Here is a 15,058-nt window from a genome sequence, read left to right as displayed (position 1 = left end):
GTAGGTGAGCACTTTGGGGATAGTGACCATAATTCGGTGATTTTTACTCTCGTGATGGAGAGGGATAAGTGTGTACTACAGGGCAAGAGTTATAGCTGGGGTCAGGGAAATTATGATGCGGTGAGGCATGACTTAGGATGTGTGGCTTGGAAAAGTAGACTCCAAGGCAAGAGTGTAAATGATATGTGGAGCTTGTTCAAGGAGCAACTATTGAGTGTCCTTGATAATTATGTACCTGTCAGGCAGGGAGGAAAGGGTCGTGCGAGGGAGCCGTGGTTTAATAAGGAATTGGAATCCCTTGTTAAATGGAAGAGGGCGGCCTATCTCAAGATGAGACGTGAAGGTTCAATTGGGGCGATTGAGAGTTATAGGGTAGCCAGGAAGGACCTGAAGAGAGAGCTAAGAGCAGCAAGGAGGGGACATGAAAGGTCCTTAGTCGGTAGGATTAGGGAAAACCCTAAGGCTTTCTATAGGTATGCCAGGAATAAAAGAATGACTAGGGTAGGAATAGGTCCAGTCAAGGATAGTAGTGGGAAGTTGCGTGTGGAGGCGGAAGAGATTGGGGAGACACTGAATGAATACTTTTCTTCAGTATTTACTCAGGAACAGGGCATTGTCGTCGATGTGAATACTGAGTCACAAATAAGTAGAATGGATGGCTTTGAGGTATGTAGAGAAGAGGTGTTGGAAATCCTGGAAAAGGTGAAAATAGATAAGTCCCCTGGGCCTGATGGCATTTATCCTAGGATTTTCTGGGAAGCAAGGGAGGAGATTGCAGAGCCATTGGCCTTGATTTTTATGTCCTCTTTGTCTACAGGAGTAGTGCCAGAAGACTGGAGGATAGCAAATGTGGTTCCCTTGTTCAAAAAGGGGAGTAGGGATAACCCTAGTAACTATAGGCCGGTGAGTCTCACTTCTGTTGTGGGCAAAGTCTTAGAGAGAATTGTAAGGGATAGGATTTATGCACATCTGGATAGGAATAATGTGATCAAGGATAGTCAGCATGGTTTTGTGAAGGGCAGGTCGTGCCTCACAAACCTTATTGAATTCTTTGAAAAGGTGACGAAGGAGGTTGATGAGGGGAAAGCGGTAGATGTGGTATATATGGATTTTAGTAAGGCGTTTGATAAGGTTCCCCATGGTAGGCTACTGCAGAAAATACGGAGATATGGCATTGAGGGTGAGTTGGAGGTTTGGATTAGGAATTGGCTGGATGGAAGAAGACAGAGGGTAGTAGTTGATGGCAAAGTTTCTTCATGGAGTGCCGTCACTAGCGGTGTTCCGCAAGGATCTGTTTTGGGACCATTGCTGTTTGTCATTTTTATAAATGACCTGGAAGAGGGGTTAGAAGGTTGGGTGAGCAAGTTTGCGGATGATACGAAAGTCGGAGGAGTTGTTGACAGTGAGGAAGGATGTGGCAGGTTACAGCAGGATATAGAGAAGCTGCAGAGCTGGACAGAAAGGTGGCAAATGGAATTCAATGTAGCTAAATGTGAGGTGATTCACTTGGGGAAGAATAACAAAAAGATGGGGTACTGGGCTAATGGTCGGATACTTGGTAGTGTGGATGAGCAGAGGGATCTTGGTGTCCATGTACACAGATCTCTGAAAGTTGCCACCCAGGTAAATAGTGCGGTGAGGAAGGCATATGGCGTACTGGCTTTTATTGGTAGAGGAATTGAGTTCCGGAGTCCTGAGGTCATGATGCAGTTGTATAAAACTCTGGTGCGGCCGCATCTGGAATATTGTGTGCAGTTTTGGTCGCCATACTATAGGAAGGATGTGGAGGCACTGGAACGGGTGCAGAGGAGGTTTACCAGGATGTTGCCTGGTATGGAAGGAAGATCGTATGAGGATAGACTGAGACACTTGGGGCTGTTTTCATTAGAGAAAAGAAGGTTTAGGGGTGACTTGATTGAGGTGTACAAGATGATTAGGGGGTTAGATAGGGTTGACAGTGTGAACCTTTTCCCGCGTATGGAGTCGGGTATTACAAGGGGGCATAGCTTTAAATTAAGGGGGGGTAGATATAGGACTGAAGTTAGGGGTAGGTTCTTCACTCAGCGAGTCGTAAGTTCATGGAATGCCCTGCCAGCAGTAGTGGTGGACTCTCCCTCTTTATGGGCATTTAAGCGGGCATTGGATAGGTATATGGAGGATAGTGGGTTAGTATAGGTTAGGTGGGCTTGGATCGGCGCAACATCGAGGGCCAAAGGGCCTGTACTGCGCTGTATTCTTCTATGTTCTATGTTCTATGTACAGAATAATGGATTTCTGTGGGGTGGGGTGAATAACATACAGGTACAGCCCCGGAGAGAAATCAGATGATACTACAATTGAACAAGTTAAATCTCAAGTGGTTCATAATTCAGCTAAACCCAGATATACAATTACAGTCTCAAAAAATACCCCAGAGTATCCCTTAAACTTCATCTATTTCTGTCACTCCTTCTAATGATTGAAGCTCACGTGAGAGATATCAGCAGCTTTATAGGCCCATCATCTCTAAAGTGTGAGGATGCAGAAGTACTAAATTGTAACATAATCAATTAATTTGGAGTGATGATCAAGATTTGACTTTTAAAATTGTGGTAAATATGTAATTAGAAAGCAATACTTTAAATATGCAGAGTAAGCCAACCACACTAATTTCAGACATATAATTCGTTATTTAAAATGAAATGCTTTTGAACTTTGCAAAAGATTTTCTGGTTGGGTTACACAGCAGAGCATAAGTAAACAGAATAATGCCCAGTCACAAACAACTGGCCTCAAAGTGGAATGAGTCCATGAAATCAGCTTATGTGGTAAATGATTAACATGCATTTCTCTTCCTGCTGTCTCTGGGAAACAACAAGACCAAATACTAGTATTTACATGTTCAAAAGGCTAAAAACAGCAGAGTAGCCTTCTTCCCCACCCTGGAACTGTTGCAATTTGTGAGTACAAGTTCAGAATTTTTCATGATTGCTCATATCTGTTTTGATCATTCATTCTGTCTTAAGTGTTTTCGCATGTCAAGTGACCATCTCAAAGTAAGTTCAGACACTAAAATATGCATATAAGATAAAACCAGCTTGTGATGTTAAAAACAATTCTTTAAAGTGCTGATTGCAGCTGGAAGAAAGAACAATCTGTTGTATTTATAAATTACACTCACATCAGAGGCAGGAAGCAGAAAACTGATGTTTGGTCCTCATTAAAAGGCATTTCAAAAGGAGGCTCTCTAGACAGCTAACAAGGCTATCAGGTAAAATGAAGTTCCCATTCTGAAATTTATGAAATAAGTGGTACCGATTAGTTTATCAGTTCGTCTTCTGTGCACTACTTGTAATACAAACATATGAATAAGCGATGATGAGAGGAATAGGCTTTCTGCATTGCGCTGTCTTCTCATACAATTGTAATACCTTGCAATTCTCCACCTTATCAAAAATCAGATTGAGGGAGGCACCTGAAAGAGGTGTTAAAGATGATAAGGGGCATGAACAGGGTGGATAGAAAGTAGCTGTTCCTCTTAATCGAAGGATCAAGTACATGGCAGTAAAATCCCTTGTACAAGGGAGTACAAGAGAGTTATCTTAAAGTAAAAAGCAGGAGGTTTAGAGGGGATTTGAGGAAAAGATTTTTCATCCAGAGGATGGTGAGGTTTCTGGAATGCCTTTAAAAAAACACTGGGATTAACACTTAAAGTGTCAAAACAATGAAGGCTGCAGGTCTAGTGTGAGAAAGTGGAACCACAGTAGGTAGCAGTGTATTTTTGGCAGTACAGATTTGATAGGTTGAAGGGCCTCTGCTGTACTGTATGATCCTATGATTATGTGGTCAACCTGGATCAAGCAAAAAAAGTCTGCTTAAGACTTAAGCCAATGCAGATCGTGAAAGATCTGGAAAATTCCTCTGCACTCCATTCAGTTAGCTGCAATTAACTCGTGTTCATTCTGAGCCCAGAATTCCCTAAAGCAGATCTCTGCAAGAACTGGTGCTACCAGGAGTGATATTCACACCAAGCAGAAACAGGTCCTACTTTCAAGTGAAGGAATTTAGCAAATCCACAAGAGGATATGCAGTTCCAGAGGGCTATTATTCTCTGGGTAAAGCATTACATTCTGACATCTGACAAAGATCTGGTCTTGGGCAACTGTGGCTCTGCAATTAAGTAACTGAGCAGGAACCTTGGTTCCATCACCAATTACTGCAAAACATCACTTCCCAACTTTGCCGTTCTGAGCAACTTTATTTAATCCTGTCTATTTTCGAGTTTGCAATCAGTTTGTTAATTTTCCTATTGGAGTGACCATAGCCACAAGTCTGTATATGCCTCAAAAAACTCTGAGATGTCCTGAGTGCTATGTAAACAACTCTTTTCTTTTAAGGGATGCTGCAAGATAATTCCTACTACTTACAACTTATTTCTAAAAATGACAAAACAACTGCTATTGAAAGTCTTCATGATTGCTGCACGGCAACTTCAGCACGATTCTCTCTTAGTATTTTTACATAACAGGATCAACACCAAATAAAAATACCCCAATTACATAAAAATACAATAGATGCTGTTGTGATCCTAATTAGTGAAAGGATGAAAGCTATCTGAAACTCTACCCACATAATAAAGTATGTCTGATATCTTAATTCAACTGATGTGGGCAGACTGAAAACAGTAAATGGGTGGAAGCAAAAATCTAATGCATATCAGATGATACAGGGTGGATCTAAAAGTCCATGATAATTAATACACACCTTTGGAATAGGAAGAACTGACACTTTGTTATAAACACAACACCATTATTATCTGGTGCATCTGTAGAAAGTCTTCAAAATACATTCTCACACAGCTTTTATGGAATGTTGCAGCCATTCTTTTAAGTTCCAAGTAACTCAGGAATGTAACCCTTGAATGATGCATATCCTTTTCTTTGCTTTTATCAATAGATAAAGCAAAAAGGAATACTCACTAGAAAAAAAAAGCTGCATTGCTTTTGACAGTGAATGCTTTGGCTTTATACCGCAGGTTACTATTTCTAACTTACTCAGGAACTGTATTGGTTGAAAATGTGAAACTCCAGTGATTTACCAGTGCCCATAAAGCATTTTAAAAACTGCTGCGCTCTCAAATTTATTTGTGGAGTATGAAGTTGCGCATTAATGTCAATTTTGAAGACAACAATACAATATGCTTACTCACAATAATGAATTAAATAGATAGAGAAAACATTCAGTGCACAGGAAAGTTTTGTACGCAGTTAAAATCGCCCTCCCAAATTAGCCCAGAAAAGATTCCAGAATAGCATTAATATTTCTGTTGGGAAAAGAACTCTTTCCCCCCACCGATTAGCCTGTCTTTTTGGTTTAACAAATAATAATGACAATCATCTACAAAATGAAATGTTGCAGAGTTGATTTGTCAGCAACATATACCGATGTATAAAAATGTCAGGGAAAAACCAAGGTGGTAAATCCACCAAATCCAATTTGGATGCTGAACACAAAATCCACAAGGGCACTCTGGTTAAGAGATCTTTAGACATCACAGAACATGTATATAGGTATAGAGCTTATAGATACTGTCAGCAAACAGTTTGAACTAAAAGCTTTAATATGACAAGGTATGTTTTGAAATACGTGCTTTACTCTGAAGTTACCAGAAACTTTAGCTACACAATGATTTTGTTACAAGGAATAATTCTGTTGACAAGTGTAAGCCCCCACACCACCCCTCCTGATGCTTCCAGTGCATTCACGTATTCCTTTTAAAGATGTTAGTACATGAAAGGTCATGTATAATTATAAAAAAGAATGTAATACATCATTGAAAAAGTTAGTCAATTTTTAAATGCTTCTTAAAATGTTTTAGCTTCATCCTTCAATTCACTAAAAGTTGAAGTGATTTTGTGCCAACTCCTACCCAGCCAATTGTCATATTTGATTCACATACCTACAAATGAAATTCAATATATAGAATTCTATTTCAGACAAACAGGTGTTATTTGCCTGTAAAAACATCACAATTATTTCAAAAACTGAGTTATCAAAGTTCTAAATCTTGGCACACCCTCTTGGATATAAAAATGTCCAACTGATGAAACTTTTTAGCATTGACCAATAATACAACAGTTGCTCCTTTTAATATATCACTATAAATCTGTGGCCTCTCATTCTTAACCCTTTCGCAAGTGGCAACATTTTCTCCCTATTTACTCTATGTACACTTTTTGTGATTTTGAATGCGTCTCGGAGATCGCCTCTCAGCTTTTTCTTCTCTAAGGAAACTTGTCCAAACTTCTCCATATATCACCGGGCGGCACGGTGGCACAGTGGTTAGCACTGCTGCCTCACAGCGCCAGAGACCCGGGTTCAATTCCCACCTCAGGCGTGTGACTGAGTGGAGTTTGCACATTCTCCCCGTGTCTGCGTGGGTCCTCCGGTTTCCTCCCACAGTCCAAAAATGTGCAGGTTAGGTGAATTGGCCATGCTAAATTGCCCGTAGTGTTATGTGAAGGGATAAATGTAGGGATAAATGTCGGGGAATGGGTCTGGGTGGGTTGCGCTTCAGCGGGTCGGTGTGGACTTGTTGGGCCGAAAGGCCTGTTTCCACACTGTAAGTAATCTAATCATCATCATACCTGAAACTCCTCATCCCCAAAAATATTTTTGTAACCTCTTCTGCACACTTCCCACAGCCTTTCCATTCTTCCTAAGCTGGTCAGGATTGGACACAGTAGTCCAGCTGAGGCTGAATTAGTGTCTTACTGAAGTTCAATATAACTTTGTTATTATGTTCCCCACCGCTATTAATAAGGCCTACAATGCTCTAGATTTTATTAATTGCTTGCTCAAGCTATCCTGTCACCTTAAATAATTTATGTACAGATAACCATGGTCTCTCTATTCTGCTCCCCTTTTAAATTTGTACCCTTTATTTGATGTTGTCGCTTCATGCTCTTCCTACCAAAATGCATCACTGTAAATGCCCTTTTGAAGTTCCACTCTTTGAACTTCCACGTTGAAGTTCCTCCTTCCATGTTTTATGTCAAATTTTGAAACTGTATCCTGTATACCAAGATTTAGATCATTGCTTTCCCTGAAATAACAAGCTCCCAACACTAACCCTTGAAGAATTCTGCTACAAATTTTCCTCAGCCCAAAAGCATCAAATTAACTATTACTCCTCAATTCCTGTCACCTAACCAATTTTGTATCTATGTTGCTAGTGTCCCTTTTAGTCCTTGAGTTCTAACATTGACTTCAACAAGGCAAACATAATTTTATGGATCTCAGACCCTAGTCCAGATACAGCCATACTGTGGAAACAGGCTCTTTGGTCCACTTGTCCATGCCAACCAACAAACACTAAAGCACACTAATCCCAGTTATCAACACTTGGTCCATAGCTGACTATCCCTTGGAATTTGAAGTACTCATCCATATATACTCATTGTTCACTCATGAACCTAAAAAAAAGACTATTTAACCACAGGTGGGTGTAGTGCAATCTTTCCTCAATTGAGGATACTAGGTAGTGAAAAGGAGTACACATCCCTTATAAAAGTGAAGTATTGCAGGTGCTGAAAATCTAAAACAGAGAGAAAATATTGGAGAAACTCCACAATTTTTACAGCATTTGTGGAGAAGGAAATGAATTTAAAGTTAGAGTATAATGTGACTCTACTTCAGATCACAGGACAGTGTAAACTCCAGCCCCCCAATCAATTGCAACCATATCAATAAAGAACAGTTGTGATATACAGTTCAGTACTAATCCTTTTTACATATTAAGATATTAAGGAAACAAATGAATAGCAAATTTATAATGCATATTGTCTATCAATACAAGCAAATATATTCAAAGGTATGACAATATAATTTGGAGCTATTGTAATAAACTCAATCATTTATAAAGTTAACAAACATATTCATTAAAATTACTTTATCTTATACAAACATTAAGACAAGCTATCAAAGCCAACAAAATTACAAACATATTGATGCACTAATCATCAATATAGCCATTATATGGAGGTGCCAATGTTGGACTGGCGTGGACAAAATCAGAAATCACCCTACATCAGGTTTATCTAAAATCACAAGCTTTTGGAGCGCTGCTCCTTCATCAGCTGTTTCACCTGTCGAAGGTGCAGCGCTCCATAAACTTGTGATTCCAAATAAACCTGGTGGGCTATAACCTGGTGTTGTGTGACTTTGAACTAAGCATCAATAGTCAGCAATCACAAGGTAGTCTTGTTTTTGCATATTGGGATTCTAGCGTCACACAGCTGCTTAGTTTCTGGTCATCCAGCAATACTTTTACACTCATGAAAATGACATGCTGGTAATTAAAAAAAAAGATATGATTGTAGCCTTCTACATCAAATTCTTTGGAGTTTGAGAAGTCAAAGCTAATGCATAGCAAAGTCAATAGAGAAAATCAAATATGCATTGTATGAGAGCCATCGCAGCCCAAAGGCCACAAAATCAAGCAAACCTGAACACAGTAACCTATTAGACAAATTGTCTGTGGGTTGAAGTGAACAGTTATATTAAAAAACATGTAGGCATCCACAAACAATATACCCACCCTTATATATCTTGAGCTAATTAAGATATTCTGAATCATCTTTCAAATTGAAAACACAAGTATAGATGGAATAACCACTTTCATTACAAATCTGTAATTAGATTTCTGTTATTAATTATGCATAATCTTTTATATAATACAACCATTAAAAAGGAACTTCATTTCTTTGAAGCAATGTCAACACAATAAGATTGCTCATCATTAGTAAGTACTCCAGCTGGTTTCCAGAAAATTAATTTTAAAGAAAAGTTTCCAAACACATCATTCACAATGCTTAGTTTTTAGCTTCATGAACTCTGAATATGAAAGTTTTGGTTTTTGTAACAGCACAAAGAATTAAGAAAATGTTCTGTACAGTTTTGAATATTGTGCCTACAGTCATACCATGTCACAGAGACTACCTTCATCAGAACAGCAACAATGATGCTACACTCAAAAAGGAAGATGGAGAAAATGGTACTCACTTAAAAGCCATTACATCTCAATACTTTCCAGTCCTGGAATGTCAGGACTGATGTGTGAGGAGATACTGGATCAGGTAGAACTATATTCACTGGAGTTTAGAAAAATGCAAGGTAGAATCACATAGAGACCTACGAAATTATAACAGAACTAGACAGGGTAAAGACAGCAAGGATATTCCTGATGGCCAGGGAGTCCAGAATAAAGGGTCACAGTTTAAAGATATGGTTAAGCCATTTAGGACTGAGATAAGAGATTTCTTCATCCAGATTGTGGTGAGCCATTGAAAGTTTCTACCACAAAAAGGAGTTGAGGCCAAAACATTGAATGCTTTCAAAAAGGAGATATACACAGTTCTTAGGGCTAAAGGGGTCAAAGGGTGTGGAGCATAAATGGGAATGGGTTATTCAGTTGGATGGATCAGCCAACATCATATTGAATCGTGGAGTAGCCCCAAAGGGGTTAATGGTCTACTTCTCTTCCTATTTCCTATGTTTCACTGCCATCAACATGAAATCTCAATGTTTCACTCTCCATATATGTTACTAGACATCCTGATATTTCCAGCATTTGCTCTTATGTTCCAGATTTCCAGCATCTGCTGTATGTCGCTTTTCTAATACACAGTTGTTCATCTGAGCAGCTGTTAAATTTTAGACTACTTTCTTCTTGCACCATTCCCCAATCTTCAACAGTAAAAAAAAACCTGAGCTCTACTCAGACATAGCAAGCATCAAGCACTTAGCTTTTCCCCAAAGTTCTCAACTGTTCATAGATCATGAATAAAACCATAAAGCCAAGTGAAAAATGTTAACATATCATAAGTAAGTAGTTATTCAGACAAGATGACTTCCAATCAATCGCACATTAATGCGACAAATAATCAACATGAGTTAAATTCTGAAGAACAACCAATACAGATGTCTGCACTCTTACCTCGAAAAGTGTTGCAGTTGGTTTATCAAGAAGCACTTTAGGTGGTGTTTTAACTACAAAATAGAAACCATGATGATTAGAAAGTAATCTCAATAGATTCATTGGCTGATTTGAGAAATAGTGACACAAGTACAATATAGAGTGAAAATGCCAATCTACAGTAGTGTACCAATCTTAACCTTGACACATTCATTAACATTTAAAGAGAAACTGTTACTACCACATCCTTTAAACCAAGTGAAAAAACAAACCGAGCTCCTGCACAGCTCTCTAAAAGCAAAATAGAAGAGCACAACATTTTATTTTGTGCCCTATCTGTTGCCAATTAGGCATCAAACATAATACATTGCTTAGTTAATAATGTGTTTTTAGGAAGGAATTTTACAATGACTAAATGGCACAATGCCCCAAAAACTTGGGAATAGAATCAATGAAAAGAAAACTGACCTTACATAAATTCCCTCGAAGAGAAAGGGGGTTTGATCTGATTCTTTTACCTTTTTTTTTAAAATTTTTAAGTCTTGAAATGGTGGTATTAGACATAAGTTCTATGATTATTGTATCTGGTCAAAACTAACCACCATTTTGAAATTACACATCAGTGTAACATAATCAGATTTAAAATAATCAAGCTGCATTTAACAGAGGTGACAGATGAATGCCACATCACAGGAAGAGATAATAACCTGTCCAAATGGCGTCTATTAAAGGAGGAGACAACCTCAGAGTGTGGGGCCAGGATGGGGTGAAACTATATTTGCTAATGGCAAGGAGAAGGGAGCAGGGGACAATACAAGATAGTATGTCAGACAAGCATTATGATAGCAGACAGGCACTGGAGGGGTTGAGGAGGGGGGAGGCTGGTGATTTGTAACTCTACATTCAACCTGGCTCCAGATCGGTAAATGAGGCTGCAAGAGGCAGCATTAAGAGGTGGTCGCCAAGAATGGATTCTTGTCATAGTCCCAGTCGAGAGATCGGAACAAAATCCATCAGTGAATATGTTCCAACTATGATTTGACATGTCAAGGTCAGATCCAAATGGAATCAGTCCAAACAAAATAAAAACTGCTTGCTTTTAGATGGTTACTCATGACCATGAACAATAACTTTAGGTGCAGCAAAATAGTTACTTCGCTTATGCCAATTTTTTCACTTCCACAAGTCACCTTGAAGCTACAATCTGCATTTTTGTAGTGATCTAGTTTAGTGGTACAAGTTAATTTTATATTTTTAAAGGTGCAGAATACAGGTTTTCCTCAGCATTGTACTGTGTTGCCATGTCAGTTTGCTGCATCTTCACCTGATTTCTCTATTGTGTTAATCAAAATTAGATTCCTTATTTGCGAAGTATACCAATTTTTATTTTCAATTAGCAATGAGGTGACCTTAAAATGATGAAAAATTGAGAATCTCTGCTGATGGCTCTAAAAAGTATCTTATCCTTGGAGAAGCTTTCTTATTTTGATCACTGGTATTCTGATCTTTAAAAACCACTACATTGACATTATTTCAATCCATTCTCAAGTTAAATTTGGTTCCAAAAGAGAATTGATTACTCAAATGTATTAGTTAGTTGTCATTTATTTCTTACTGCAAATATCCAAGGTTATCTATTCCCAAATAGTCAATGATAAACTGAGTATTGTGTGTCTCCAGACCACCTCAACTTTTCACATATGTCGCACAAATGTGTTGTGTATTTTAAAAAAGGTTCAGATGATGTTTTGGGATTTTGTGGTGAATGCATGATTTTATTGTGGGCCCATACACCACATTTGATATTCTTTAGTTTTGGGATATGGTTGATGGAGAAAGAAACAGATTGATACATAAATATAATTCTCAACTGAAATTAATGACAAGAAATGCTACACATTTTGAGACCACAACAAAGACCTGTCTTCAAACACTCCTAAAAAGGCGAGTAGCTAAAAACAGGTTAGACGTGAAATTCACCAAGTTCTGGTGAACCATTCTAAACAATAAAATGGGAATGATTATAAGAGGTAAAGGTATAAAGAATCTTACCAACTCGTTCAGCTGGTTTGAAACTAAAGATGAGTCTAACGTTTTAGAATAAACTTTATGTTAATCAATTTTAAGTTACATGGCATCGTAAACTAAATTAAAAAGATATCACTCGAAAACAAATAATATTCTTCAATGACTGATGTTTTGATATGTACTCAATAATTAACACTACCCAAGTAGGGCATTTCTTAATAAGTGCTTCACTTTAGACCACATTAAAGGAATTATGCCCAGCTTAATATTTTGTTGTAATGTATTTTAAGAATGGTTTTATTTTATAAATTGTAACATTTCAGAATTGATCATAACTATGAATGATTTTATTCAGGAAAGCAGCATCTTCCTTAGAAATCTAAAATAAAAAGGAACCTGAATTAGTAGTACGATGGTTGGTGAAGAAGTTGGTGAAGAATGCAAATTTGTGCAGTTTTGGTTTATTTATTTGAGTAAGGATGTTCTGGAGGGAGTGAAATGAAGACATACCAGGCTAATTCCCCCAGATGGCAGGACTGATATACTTAAAGAGACTAGGCCAGTTAGACTATATCTACTGGAGATTAGACAAATGAAGGGTATTTCATCGAAATCTATAAAATTTTAACAGGAACATAGGAATTTGGAGTTGCCGCTATCCAGGACATTGGCTAGGCTGCTTTTGGAATACTGTGTTCAATTCCGGTGTCCTTGTTCTAGAGAAGATGCTGTAAAACTTGAAATGGTTAAGAAAATACTTTAAGGATACTGCCAGGGTTGGAGGCTTTGAGCTTTGGAAGAGGTTGAGTAGGCTGGGGCTATTTTTACCTGGAGAGTCAGAGGCTGAGAGGTGACCTTTTGGAAATTTGTAAAGTCATGAGGGGCTTGGATAAGCTGAATAGCCAAGGTTTTTTTCCCAGGGCAAGGGAGTCCAAAACTAGAGGAAGGGGGGAAAGAAGAGGAGCAGGAGGTTTACAAGTGACCTGAGGGACAATATTTTTACATAGAGGGTTATGCTTGCATGGAATGAACTCCCTGAGGTGGAGGTTGGTACAATTACAACATTTAAAAGGCATATGGATGAGTACATGAACAAGAAGGTTATAAAGGGATATTGGCCAAATGCTGAGAAATGGGGCTAAGATTAATATGGAATACCTGGTTGGCATGGACGAGTTGGACTGAAAGGTCTGTTTCCATGCTGTATATCTCTATGACTAGACAGTGTAAACAGAAGAAGGATGTACTCAATGAGTCCATTAGCAGGATTCACAGTCAAATGGTATGGGATAAGTCATTTAAGACTGAGAGAAGGAGATTTTTTTTTCCACCCAGAGTGTGGTGTGCTTGTGGAATTCTCTGCCACGGAGATCAATCGATTCCAAAACAGTGAATGTTTTCAAGGAGTTAAGGGAATCAAAAGATAGGGGGATAAAATGGGTGAAGGGTGCTGAGTTGGATGATCAGGCACTATTATATTGATTGGCAGAGCAGGCTTGAGAGACGAAATGGCCTACAAACAAGGCAAGGGAGTACACGATGAACAGTAGAACCAGGATGAGAAGGTCCTTGGTGTGCATACCTACCGGTCTCTTAAAGTAGCGGGGCAGGTAGATACGGTGGTTAAGACGACATTTGGAATACTTGCCTTTGTCAGCAAGTTATAAAGTTAAGAGCAGGGAGGTTATGCTGGAACTGTATAAAATGCTGGTTAGGCCACAGCAAAGAGTACTATGTGCAATTCCAGAATCCACGTTAAAGGAGGGATGTGATTAGCACTGGAGAGGGTGCAGAGTAGATTTACCAGGATGTTGCCAGGGCTAGAGAGTTTAGTTATGAAAGAAATTGAACAGTCTGGGACTGTTTATCTTGAAGTAGAGGAGACTGAGGGAGGACATGATTGAGATGTGCAAAATTATGAGGTATAATCAGAGAAGACAGGAAGGAACTTTAACCTTGATGAAGGGATCAATGACTGGGAGGGGGGGGGGTATAAATTTAAGGTAAGGGGCACAGGTTTTAGAGGGATGTAGGGATTCCTTTCCCCCCACTCAGAGGGTGGTGGCAATCTAGAACTCGCTGCCTGTAAGGGTGATAGAGGCAGAAATACTCAGAACATTCAACAAGTATTTAGATGTACACTTGAAATGTCAAGGCAGTCAAGGTTGTAAACCAAGTGCTGCAAAATGGAATTAAAATAGTTGGGAGACCGACTTTGACTGGCACAGACCTGATGTGCCTTTTTCCTTCTCTTATTTTCAACGTTTCTATTGTATGTTTCTAACTTTCTGAAATACAACGCAACAAATATTCATGTTCAAACTTTGCTTGTTCAAAAACAAGTGACAAATTTGACTACAAAATGTACACAGAAGTTGAGGTCTGAATTTTAAATGCTTTCCAGAGGATGAGCTAACAGTCTTGGTTGCATCATCTGAGAATTGTACTAGCCTACATGTCTTCATGGCCATTTAACAAACTGAAAAGTCATCAGTGAAGAACGTCCAACCTCCAAAAGAAATCAATAACATGGAATATATTTTACTTTGCTCAATGACTGCATATTCAGCTATAGTGATCACTTTACTTACATAAATAAAACGAAATTGCTGGATCAACCAGATGTATTTTCACAAATTCAATCAGTGCTCCAACTGTTGGGGGAAAAAGAAACTCCTTTACAAAACTTGGTCTCAGTACAAGTATCATTTGATAGTTTACAGTGTTATAATTCAAATTAATCCATGATAACGACTTTCATAGAAACTTACACCACAAATGAAGGCCCTTCGGTTTACCAGGTATGCCAGCTCATGAAAGTTGAGCGTTGAATCCAAAATTCCCACATTTTGTTTGCAGCTCTGCAAATACCTTTCACAATTCCTCTTTAAAACAACTATGGAAACAACTCCATTATCTATGCTGATAACAGCATTGCAGATCCTAAAAAACTCAAATGAAATAATTCTTAGCAACCATTTGGATCTCATGGTCTCTGGCTACTGACCTACTGCAGAGGGAACAGTTTCTCCCTTAAAAGTACAAATCATCATAAGAACCTCTAATAGGTCAATC

General features: G+C 38.6%; 1 protein-coding gene across 2 annotated transcripts in view; it reads right to left on the bottom strand.

Moving 5' to 3' along the window:
- Window positions 1–15,058, bottom strand: part of aspscr1 (ASPSCR1 tether for SLC2A4, UBX domain containing) — a 225,808-nt gene that overhangs the window by 57,453 nt on the left and 153,297 nt on the right. For both annotated transcript variants that reach the window (XM_043714988.2, XM_043714990.2), the window contains exons 12-13: window positions 14,575–14,637; window positions 9,977–10,029 (exon numbers count right to left, since the gene is read on the bottom strand). In XM_043714988.2, the coding sequence (XP_043570923.2) occupies window positions 9,977–10,029; window positions 14,575–14,637 (116 nt within the window). The remainder of the gene's footprint in view (window positions 1–9,976; window positions 10,030–14,574; window positions 14,638–15,058) is intronic.

The sequence above is a fragment of the Chiloscyllium plagiosum genome, unplaced genomic scaffold (assembly GCF_037043375.1).
Source record: "Chiloscyllium plagiosum isolate Xiang-an unplaced genomic scaffold, Cpla_swu_hap1 HiC_scaffold_25, whole genome shotgun sequence".
Lineage (NCBI taxonomy): Eukaryota > Metazoa > Chordata > Chondrichthyes > Orectolobiformes > Hemiscylliidae > Chiloscyllium > Chiloscyllium plagiosum.
Note: the sequence above shows the minus strand (reverse complement) of the source record. Positions and strands in the feature narration are given on the sequence as shown.